Source organism: Schistocerca americana, chromosome 8 (genome assembly GCF_021461395.2).
Source record: "Schistocerca americana isolate TAMUIC-IGC-003095 chromosome 8, iqSchAmer2.1, whole genome shotgun sequence".
In the NCBI taxonomy this organism is placed as follows: domain Eukaryota; kingdom Metazoa; phylum Arthropoda; class Insecta; order Orthoptera; family Acrididae; genus Schistocerca; species Schistocerca americana.
Genome location: NC_060126.1, coordinates 237,911,772 through 237,923,831, shown reverse-complemented (window position 1 = coordinate 237,923,831; position 12,060 = coordinate 237,911,772). Strand labels below are relative to the sequence as shown.

General features: G+C 38.0%; 1 protein-coding gene across 1 annotated transcript in view; it reads right to left on the bottom strand.

The window, feature by feature from the left end:
* LOC124544772 (nuclear migration protein nudC) overlaps positions 1-12,060 on the bottom strand; it is a 59,809-nt gene that overhangs the window by 1,977 nt on the left and 45,772 nt on the right. Inside the window, exon 5 of the mRNA XM_047123449.1 lies at positions 1,451-1,848. Coding sequence (XP_046979405.1) covers positions 1,451-1,848 — 398 coding nt within the window. The remainder of the gene's footprint in view (positions 1-1,450; positions 1,849-12,060) is intronic.

Genomic DNA, 12,060 nt, shown 5'->3' with positions numbered 1-12,060 from the left:
TCCCAAATTGTTTTCTACAGGATTCAAAGGCGAGCAAACTGCAACAACATAACTGTAACAGAATTATTAATTGTGGAATGTATTTGGAAGATTAAAAATAAGTCATGAATATGTGAATTGCTCATAAGATTTGCACTTATCAAATAATTTCACATTTGCTAATTAATCTCCTCTTTGTGGAAATTTAACACTTGTAATAAAACCACAGTTAAAAAATTGAAGATATTATATTTTACTGTATCTGAGTTGCTGATGTGTTATATTGCACTGCTTATATTATTTCAGTTACGCACTGAAAACATCGAGGACGATTTAACTTTGGTCCATTATCACACTTCGAAGAAAGTTACATAAAAGCAAGCAAACTAATCTATAGTTTAAATTTTTAATAATGCAAGACCACTGGAACTTTAGGACAGATAACAGAATGGGAGGAACACACACACACACACACACACACACACACACACACACACAGTAGAAACAAAGCAATGTATTCTCACTTCAAAAGAGACAACAGTATTGACTGATCTCATGACAAGCAGAAATTAAATGTTGTAGCAATTTCTATACACCTGGTACAATGTCAGGCACATCTACACATGGTAAGACACATTCCCACAAACTTTTGTAAAACCACTAAGCTGGTGGGAACTACACTTCCCAAAGTTCAAAAAAGACATGTTAATATTGTAGTAAGTATACTTCCCATGTTTCATGGGGGAAATACTGTGGTGAAAAGCAAATTTCCCAAGGGCCTTAACAACAACATTATGTGGTTGTATGTATACTTCCCACAGTCTTAAAAGCTGTATTTAACAACAAACAAAAACTGCAGCTGGTCAGCAGACTGTCACTAGCTGCCAGAAGCACACGGAAGTGGTATGATGTATTCCCATAAATGCATAAAGAAATACTGTTACTGGCAATTACATTTCCCACAGCCCATGAAAGGGTTAGTGTCTAGTAGGCACAATGTCGTTACAATGATCAATGCTCTGATTGGGCAAGAATGAGATACAAATTAGTTGTAACCTTACTGAAAGAAATATTTCAGCATTTGTGATAATTGGTTGAGCATTTGATCCTCAATCCTTCAAAAAGTACAAAAGTACAAAAAGTATACAGGTGTACACTTTCTAACTGTGCAGTACTCTGATGCCGAAAAATAAACAAAATAAAGTATATCAGAATGTATAGACAATGGTGTCCTTTCCATCCATATACTTTTCAGAGGAACTGCACCAGCATTGCCTTGAGTGATATAGAGCAACCACGGTAAAACCTAAATTAGGGGGACCGGATAGTGATTTGAACATTGCTGCTTCCAAATCTAAGTTCAGTATCTTACTCATTGCACCACATCTCCTTTAACATCGATAAACAAATAGGAGATTAATCATTTGAGAAACCTTCAATGAAAGACTCATTATCAAATGAATGAACTTACTTTTTAATTACATCTTGTTTCTTCTGTTCGTCTGATGTTGGAAGGCCCATTTCTCGTTGTCGCTGATCATACATCATTTTCTCTACAAGTCCACGTGTCTCTCCATCTAAATCAGACAACTTGGATGGTTCTGGATTGATTTTACGTGTAGATATTTCCGGGTCTGTCAGTACTAGTCTGCTCCACCATTCCATTTTGTTCACTTTTTCAAGACTAAGAAACAGTGTTCGTCCATCCTCTAGCACCCATGTTGATTCTTCTATTTTTATTTCTGAATGTAAATCTCCATCTATAATCGGAGGCTGGCCACGGATTCCACACACCAGGTGCTTCTTTGTTATGCTCACCACCAGATCTCGTGGGCGTAGAGGATTTGGAGTATTCAGAGGTACACGTAACTGCAGATTAACAGAACAATGAACTTTTGTAATATCCACAGCAACAACAAAGTAACAACTGACATAGCTAGTAATTTGCATAAAAAGTAACATGTTCTTTAAAGAATTATGATTTTTCCACAAGACGCCTATCTGGTGCACTCACACTCACAAATGTCTTATAATTTATTCTTCTTGTGTTTGATATATGAGATTTTTAAAAAACGAAGAATGTTTCACTGAACTTGCAATAATGATCTGTGCAACTTTCAAATCCCCAATAGGAAAAACCTGAGCAAAAACCATTAAAATCACAAATCACAATGCTTGTTGGTTACTACGGAATATCAATAAGAACTGAAAAGCAACTGCAATATGGATTGGGGAAGGGGGGGGGGGGGGCAGAAATTTAGATACAAGAAATTATATGTAAAAGCAAACATTTGCAACTGACACCACATAATCCATTGAGTATGAATATGTGAAATACTGTTTATGTTTTTTGGGTCAAGAACACAGTGCCTATTTTGACAAGGCAAGCATACACTCAACAGGTCACTCATCTTTCACAAAACTGCACAACATACTTAGACGTAAGAGATACTGCTCTAGTACGGTGTGCTTCCAAGTGTTTCAGAGCAAGGACTGTTCGAATTTTTTGAACCTGTTGAATTCCGTAAGATAGTACCAGGTGATGAGCAGCAGCATTAGTACAGCAAATCGGAGCAGCATACTAGAATCTTGTTTGTACTGCATTTGAGTCACATTATTTTCTTTCTTTTTGACCCTCTTATCTTCCACCAAAAAGTTGTATCACTACAATAAATGACTTTTCTTCGGACAGGAAAACGCAGCAGCAGCAGCAAGAGTAGTTGTTGTTGCACAGTCATGGCAAGATATAATAAGATGTCATGATGAAATAAACATTTATTTATTGATACATTCATGCAAATCTTGCAAGAACATTATACATTACTTAAAACAGTTACAGCCAACCTTGATCCAATATGTGCATACACAGTATACACCTAAACAACAATGAACTGTGTCAAAATGAATATTTACTTAATGGTACACCCATGTACATACAGTGTACACATCTCGAAGCAGGAATAGATTAGTATGACTTCACTGTGATATGCACATGAAAGTGTTAAACAATAAATGATCTTTACTTTGTGAGTCCTTAATACAGGGAACACTTTCAATTATTTATTGCACAAGAAGCAAACATTGTACAGATACAGATATGTCTTGTTGAAGAGAAACCTTGAAAGTTTTTTTCATGTATACCGCCACAGCGTAGCTTGGCAATTTGCCGATAGTCAGCACTAGTCGCAAACATGGTGAGTTCAGGTGCGGAGCGAGTTTTCTGTGTGATGGAGTTCGACAAAAACAAGTGTGCCACAGCTGGTCAACGGATGTTTAGAACCAAGTACGCTAAGAAGCCACCAAAAAGGAAGGCCATTTACCACTGGCACATCAAATTCATTATGACGGATTGCTTGTGCTCAGTAGCGGACGTCCCAGTGTGAGAGAAGTGAATGCAGAGCACAGGCATGTTGTAGCAATGGCTGAGGCCTCAAATGCAATCGGACTCTCCTTTCATCTTTCAGCAGGATGGGGCTCCACCTCATTTTCATTGTGAAGTTCGTGGGTACCTGACCACGGAGCTGCCATATCAATGGATCAGCCATGTTACAGAGGGGACAGCTGTTTCAGGAAATGGCCTCCCCGATCATTTGATCTCACTCCGTGTGACTTTTTTCTGTGGAGACACATTAAAGATCTGGTGTATGTACCGCCTTTATCACATGATATTCAAGAGTTCCGGGAGATAATAACAGAAAGCGACTGCTACAGTCTACGATGCCATGCTGGGACGGGTATGGCAAGAATTCGATTACAGTGTTGACGTCTGCCGAGTCACTCACGGTTCACATATCAAATGTTTGTAAAAAAAACCTTTCAGAGTTTCTGTTCAAACTGCAATATGTATGACATCTGTACAATGTTTAGTTCTTGTGCAATAAATAACTGAAAGTGTTCCTGGACTTTATGTACACAGTGTATTACCTAGACTACCTTGGCATGGATGATGGATGGACCACAACGATTATCATTATTCCTCTTGCTCCTTTCCACAGAAATATGTTTCGTTATAGTGACAAGTATTTGATTGAAGATGAAAGGGATGAAAATAATAAAATAAAAAATGATCTGATGAATGATGAGCCAGCAGACTTCTAGTGTGCTACTTAAACATGTTACGTTAAAACCACTGTTCACTGACTGGAACTCTTATATGGCACAGTCTAAGAAAACTTTCAACTCTGATTTCTCAAAAATGCTTAAGAATTATATCATACTCTAGCTGTATTTTTATATCTGAGTATGTGCTACAACTGTGCAAAAGATGACCCTAATTGATGATCTGTTGGGTGTATACTTACATTGGGATTCACTGTACTGACAGAAGAAAAGGTTACTAACATAGTAAAATACATAAAATGATAAAAAATGTTTACAAAACATGTAACTTCAAAAATGGAAATGATTAAGTAGTTACACCTACTCAGGGACAAAGCTGCATATTTCCTCTAAATAATTTAGAGGCAAGCTGCGAAGATTAACAGAAATTTGAATTGAATTGAATTTTATTTGATCCTGTAAGATTACATCGTGTACAGTAAATGTACGTGTAATATAGGACATGTCAAAGTATTAAAATTCTTTATCAATTATTTTTCTACACCTTTAGCTTACATTTTTACATCACTGATAATGAGTAACAATATATACAAATTTAATGGCATAAGTATTCTGCAACACTGTAAAACTCTTTTTCAATGAGATAGTCTTTAAGTTTCTTTGTAAATTCATTGTGAAGTACACTATCTTGCAGGGTTTTGGGCAGACTTCTTAGTAGTCTGATACCAGAGTACTGGGGTCCTTTTTCTAGCATTGCCAGTCGGTGGGGTATGCTCCGTAATTCATTCTTCTTTCTTGTATTGTGGGTGTGTATACTAGCATTTGTAATCCAGTCCTCACTACCTTTTGTGATGTACATTATTGTTTTGTATATATATAATGATGAAAAAGTTAAGATACCTAAATCCTTGAAACAGTTTCTGCATGTTTCAGAGGTCTTTCTTCTTAAAATGGTCCTAATTGCTTTTTTTTGTAATGTGAACACTCGTTTTGTCTCTTGTTTGTTTGAGTTTCCCCACACCGTCACTCCATACTGTAAGTATGGTTCGAAAAGTCCATGATACACTGTACACAGAAGGTTCTTGTCTGAATACTGTGATAGCTGCATCATTAAGAATATGACAGAGCTCAGTTTCTTACAGACATTATTAATATGTTTTTTCCATTTCAGTTCATTATCCACAATTTAACTAATACATGACGACAAAAATTGTTGTCACCCAAATTAGAGGGCAACTGCATAGCGAAATTATGGCTTGCCTCCCACATGTTAACAGTGTATGCTCTTCTAAAGTATAGTATGCATCTAGCTGCATGCCACAAGCAGTGCATACTGGTGGGCTTACTCACGGGACAATAAACCCATGTGTCAGCAGACAGTGTCAGGTCAAGAGGTGTGTTAGCAGCCTTTGTGTAGCTGACAGTAGCTAGGCCAATGTAAGTCACCCATTCTCTCACTGATACATGACCTGAAATGTTTCTTCCTGTCCATCCTCAGAGCACCCTAGACATCACACAAAAATCCAAGCAACCATAGCAATGAGTGGTGTGCAAGACCAATCACACTATGAATTCTTCCATAGATTTTTTTAAAAACCTTTATTGGTGGGCTCAGATTAATTCTGTGCAATGTTACACATATGCTAACAGTCTAAAGGGTCAATAGACTCACTTTGAGCTCTGCGGCAGTGTTAATATTATTACTACATGACACCACTAATCAATGCCTTGTAGCAATTCAATTGCTTTCGAAAGACTCTCAGATTCAACCAACGGATTGGGACACACAAACCCCAGTCACTACACTGTCCCAAACTGCTATTCAGTCTCTTCTGCCAATAATCTCCCCCATAAACTAAAATAGGATAACAGCCCAAAAAGGTGATGTCACACTTCAAATTTCCACTGGGGGAAAAAAAGACAATGAAATTATCTTCTGATAAACTATGCCAAGTCTGCATCATTCATGAAACACACCGTCAAGCTAGTTAACAGCTGTAATTTCTGATATGTGGTGTCTTCCTATGAAATAAGTGTACACCCACTGAATAGCACCGCCCATCTTATACACAGGAAAATGATTATGCTGGTTCCTACGCCTGCACTCAGGTACATATCAGTGAACTCTTTAGAAACACACCTTACAACACTACCTCTGCAACAGAGAATACATGACTCTGTATGTGCCCATGAGGACTGTCAACTGACTCTAAAGACTGCCTCACAAAATTATCTTTACATTCAAGTATTTGGCCAATCAGCTGTAAGTGCAGATTACAGGCACTTTACTAAACAGTTCCCCTCAGGGGCACAATTCTCCTAGATATGTCACCATGAGAGTGCAATGCCAATCATGAACCTGAAGTACTGCCCTGAAAGGAAGCATCATACTACAATGATAAGACATACCCAGAAGGCCCATTCACAGAGTTGTTGAGCATTATTTTATTTCCAAGTAATGCCAAAAGCCTCTTCAGAAAAAAATATTCCTATCTAAAGTTGCAAACACGAAACAGCCTCTTGTATTGCTGCCTCTGGGAGTATAATATTGTTGAGTGCAGGATACTGGTGGGAATCACACTGAAGGTGACAGAATTTCTGGTTTCTACAAGTCAAACTAACTGTCCTCTTGAAGTGCACAAGCTTCCTATTTTAGATGTTATGCGCTTCCATTTTATGTTTATTTTGTGAACTAAGACATTTCGACTGTATAGCTATTTTCAAGCAAACTGTTCACCCATCAACTACATATATTTTGTGGGTTATAGTTGTACAATTTCACGGACAGTTTGAGGTTAGCAACATCATCAAGACAGGAAACTTCTTTCTTTCAAGAAGTTTACCACAGCCTTTGAATATGTCTGCTTGTGTCTGTATATGTGTGTGTGTGCGCGCGAGTGTATACCCGTCCTTTTTTCCCACTAAGGTGAGTCTTTCCGCTCCCGGGATTGGGATGACTCCTTACCCTCTCCCTTAAAACCCACATCCTTTCGTCTTTCCCTCTCCTTCCCTCTTTCCTGACGAAGCAACCGTTGGTTGCGAAAGCTTGAATTTTGTGTGTATGTTTGTGTTTGTTTGTGTCTGTCGACCTGCCAGCGCTTTCTTTTGGTAAGTCACATCATCTTTGTTTTTAGATATATTTTTCCCACGTGGAATGTTTCCCTCTATTATATTCATATACAATTTAAAGTAGACAAAAAACACACACACACACACTTTCACATAAAATTAATTAATTTCAAGCAAGCCGTAACTGTTTCAAAATCTTAATTTATGCATAAATATTTTGTCTATATTAAGTTGTATATGGTTGCAAATGACAAACTGTAAAAGATAACAGGTACTGTAAAAACGTAATACAACAGGAAAACCACACCACGTCGCAAAAAGGTATGAATACATAATTTTATGTGCTCTTCAAAATCTGTAATTATGATTTAAAAACTAATATTTACATGTATATAAACAGTAAACAAACATTCTTTATGTTTAACAGCCATAAAATAATAAAAACAACACAGATGATGCTGCAACTGCAGTGAAACATGTTTGGGATTAAAAACAAAATTGTGTTCTGCTAAAGGCAGACCCCATCCAAAAACAAATGTATTGTTAAAGCAAAAACAGACAAAAGAGCTTCAACCTCAAGGAGAAAAAAAACTGGCATTCTATGGATTGAAGTGTAGAATGTTAGAACCCTTAATCAGGCAGGTAGATTAGACATTTTAAAAAGGAAAATGGATCAGTTGAAGTTAGATATAGTGGAATTAATGAAGTTTGATTGCAGGGGGAACAGGGCTTCTGGTCAGGGAATTCAGGGTTATAAGGACAAAATCAAATAAGGGTAATGCAGGAGTCGGTTTAATAATGAATAAGAGAACAGGAATGCAGTAAGCTACTATGAACAGTATACTGAACTAATTATTGTAGACAAGATAGAGATGAAGCCCACATCCACCACAGTAGTACAAATTTAGACACCAAACCAGCTCCCCACATGAAGAAGAGACTGAAGAAATGTATGATGAGACAAAAGAAATCATTCAAGTAGTTATGGGAGACAAAAAATTTAATAGTCATGGGGGACTGAAATTCAAAAGTAGGAAAAGGAAGAGAGGGAAAAACAGTAGGCGAATATGGACTGGGGGAAAGGAATGGAAGAGGAAGCCACCTGGTAGAGTTTTGAGCAGAGCATAATTTAACCATTGCTAGTACTTGGTTTAAGAATCATGAAAGAAGGTTGTATACATGGAAGAGACCTCAAGACATCCAACTGTTTCCGATTGTTTATATAATGGTAAGGCAGAGGTTTAGAAACCAGATTTTAAATTGTAAAACATTTCCAGGAAAAGATATGGACTCTGACCACAATTTATTGATCATGAATTGTAGACGACCTGAACAAATTTGAAAAAGGTAAGAAGTTAAGGAGATGGGATCAGAAAAGTTGAAAGAACCACAGGTTTTAGAGTGTTTCAGAGGGAGCAATTCCACAATGGTTGAATGGAAAGGGAAAAGAAATACAGTAGATGACAAATAGTTAGCTTTATGAGATGAAATAGTGAAGGCAGCAGAGAATCACACAGGAAAAAAGACAAGGCCTTGTAGGAAATCTTAGATAACTCAAGAGCTACTGAATTTAATTGATTGAAGGAAAAAATATAAAAATGCAGCAAATGGAGCAGGCAAAAGGGAATACAAATGTCTGAAAAAATCAGATTGATAGGAAGTGCAAAATAACTAAGCAGGAATGGCTAGAGGACAAATGTAAAGATTTAAAAGCATACTTTGTTAGGGGAAAGATACATACTGCCTACAAGAGAATTACAGAAGCCTTTGTGGAAAAGATGAGCAGCTGTATGAATATCAAGAGCTCAGATGGGATCTCAATCCTCAGCAAAGAAGGGAATCTGAAAGGTGGAAGGAGCATACAGAAGGTCTATACTTAGGACATAGACTTGAAGGCTATATTATAGAACGAAAAGAGGATGTAGATGAAGATGAGATGGGAGATATGATACTATGAGAGGAATTTGACAAAACTTTGAAAGACCGAAGTTGAAACAATGCCCTAGGAGTAAATGATATTCCATCAGAACCACTAACAGCCTTGGGAGGGTCAGCCACAACAAAACTCTTCCATCCAGCATGCAAGATGTATTAGATGGGATAAACACCCTCACACTTCAATACGAAGATAATAATTCCAATTCCAACAAAAGCACGTGCTGACACGTGTGAATGTTACTGAACTATCAGATTAGTAAATCAAGGCTGCAAAATACTAACATGAATTTTTTACAGAAGAATGGAAAAACTGGTATACACTGACCTTGAGGAAGATCAGTTTGGATTCTAGAGAAATGTAAGAACACATGAGGTAATTCTGACCCTCTGACTTATCTTAGAAGATAGGTTAAGGAAAGATACACTTAGAGGAAGCTTTTGACAATGTTAACTGGAACACTCTTTGAAATTATGAAGGTAGCAAGGGTAAAATACAGGTATTGAAAGGCTATTTACAACTTGTACAAAAACCAGACAGCAGTAATAAGTGTTGAGGGGCATGAAAGGGAAACAATGGTTGAAAAGGGAGTGAGACAGGGTTGTAGTGTATCCCCCAACACTATTCAATCTGTACATATTGAACGAGCAGTAAAGGAAACCAAAGAAAAATTTGGAGTAGGCACTAAAGTCCAGGAAAAAGAAATAAAAACTCTGAGGTTTGCCGAAGGCACTACAATTCTGTCAGAGACAGCAAAGGACTTGGGACAGCAGTTCAACAAATGGACATTGTCTTGAAAGGACGATATAAGATGAACATCAACAAAAGCAAAGAAACGATAGTGGAATCTAGTTGAATTAAATAAGGTGGTGATGATGGAATTAGATTACGAAACGAGGCACTTAAAGTAGTAGATGAGTTTTGCTATTTGGGCATCAAAATAACTGATGATGGTGGAAGTAGAGAGGGTATAAAATGTAGATTGGCAATTGCAAGAAAAGCATTTCTGAAGAAAAGAAATTTGTTAACATCAAATACAGATTTAAGTGTTAGAAAGTCTTTTCTGGAAGTATTTGTATGGAGTGTAGTCATGGTTTTTTTTTTTGTTTTTTTTGTTTTGTTTTGTTTTGTCCCCCCCCCCCCCCCCTCCCCGTCAGTCTACTGACTGGTTTGATGCGGCCCGCCACAGATTCCTTTCCTGTGCTAACCTCTTCATCTCAGAGTAGCACTTGCAACCTACGTCCTCAATTATTTGCTTGCCGTATTCCAATCTCTGTCTTCCTCTACAGTTTTTGCCCTCTACAGCTCCCTCTAGTACCATGGAAGTCATTCCCTCATGTCTTAGCAGATGTCCTATCATCCTGTCCCTTCTCCTTATCAGTGTTTTCCACATATTCCTTTCCTCTCCGATTCTGTGTAGAACCTCCTCATTCTTTTCCTTATCAGTCCACCTAATTTTCAACATTCGTCTATAGCACCACATCTCAAATGCTTCAATTCTCTTCTGTTCCGGTTTTCCCACAGTCCATGTTACACTACCATACAATGCTGTACTCCAGACATACATCCTCAGAAATTTCTTCCTCAAATTAAGGCCGGTATTTGATATTAGTAGACTTCTCTTGGCCATAAATGCCTTTTTTGCCATAGCGAGTCTGCTTTTGATGTCCTCCTTGCTCCGTCCGTCATTGGTTATTTTACTGCCTAGGTAGCAGAATTCCTTAACTTCATTGACTTCGTGACCATCAATCCTGATGTTAAGTTTCTCGCTGTTCTCATTTCTACTACTTCTCATTACCTTCGTCGTTCTCCGATTTACTCTCAAACCATACTGTGTACTCATTAGACTGTTCATTCCGTTCAGCAGATCATTTAATTCTTCTTCACTTTCACTCAGGATAGCAATGTCATCAGCGAATCGTATCATTGATATCCTTTCACCTTGTATTTTAATTCTACTCCTGAACCTTTCTTTTATTTCCATCATTGCTTCCTCGATGTACAGATTGAAGAGTAGGGGCGAAAGGCTACAGCCTTGTCTTACACCCTTCTTAATACGAGCACTTCATTCTTGATCGTCCACTCTTATTATTCCCTCTTAGTTGTTGTACATATTGTATATGACCCGTCTCTCCCTATAGCTTACCCCTACTTTTTTCAGAATCTCGAACAGCTTGCACCATTTTATATTGCCGAACGCTTTTTCCAGGTCGACAAATCCTATGAAAGTGTCTTGATTTTTCTTTAGCCTTGCTTCCATTATTAGCCATAACGTCAGAATTGCCTCTCTCGTCCCTTTACTTTTCCTAAAGCCAAACTGATCGTCACCTAGCGCATTCTCAATTTTCTTTTCCATTCTTCTGTATATTATTCTTGTAAGCAGCTTCGATGCATGAGCTGTTAAGCTGATTGTGCGATAATTCTCACACTTGTCAGCTCTTGCCGTCTTTGGAATTGTGGGGATGATGCTTTTCCGAAAGTCAGATGGTATATCACCAGATATGTATGGAACTGAAATATGGACGATAAACAGTTAAGACAGAAAGAGAATAGAAGTTTTTGAAATGTGGTGCTTCAGAAGAATGCTGAAGATTAGATGGGTAGATCACATAGCTAATGAGGAGGCACTAAATAGGATTGCGGAGAAAAGAAATTTGTGGTACAAATTGGCTAAAAGAAGGGGTCGATTGATAGGACACATTCTGAGACGTCTAAGGATCACAAATTCAGTATTGGTCGGTTGGTTGGTTTAAAGGGGGGGGGCGGGGGGAGGGGGGGGGGGGGGATCAAACTGGTCATCGGTCCCTTGTTCCTGGTAAAATAATTACAGATGGGAAAGAAGAAAAGAAAAGAGACATACAGCACAATAACAGTAGATTGGAAGAACCAGACAAAGGACAGGACAACCAACACTACTATGGACAAAACAAGAAGAGAAAACCACAGAGAGAAGCAATATACAGGTAGAAGGGATAAGAACAAGAGTGCAGGTGACCGTTGCTGGCTGACCACAAGAC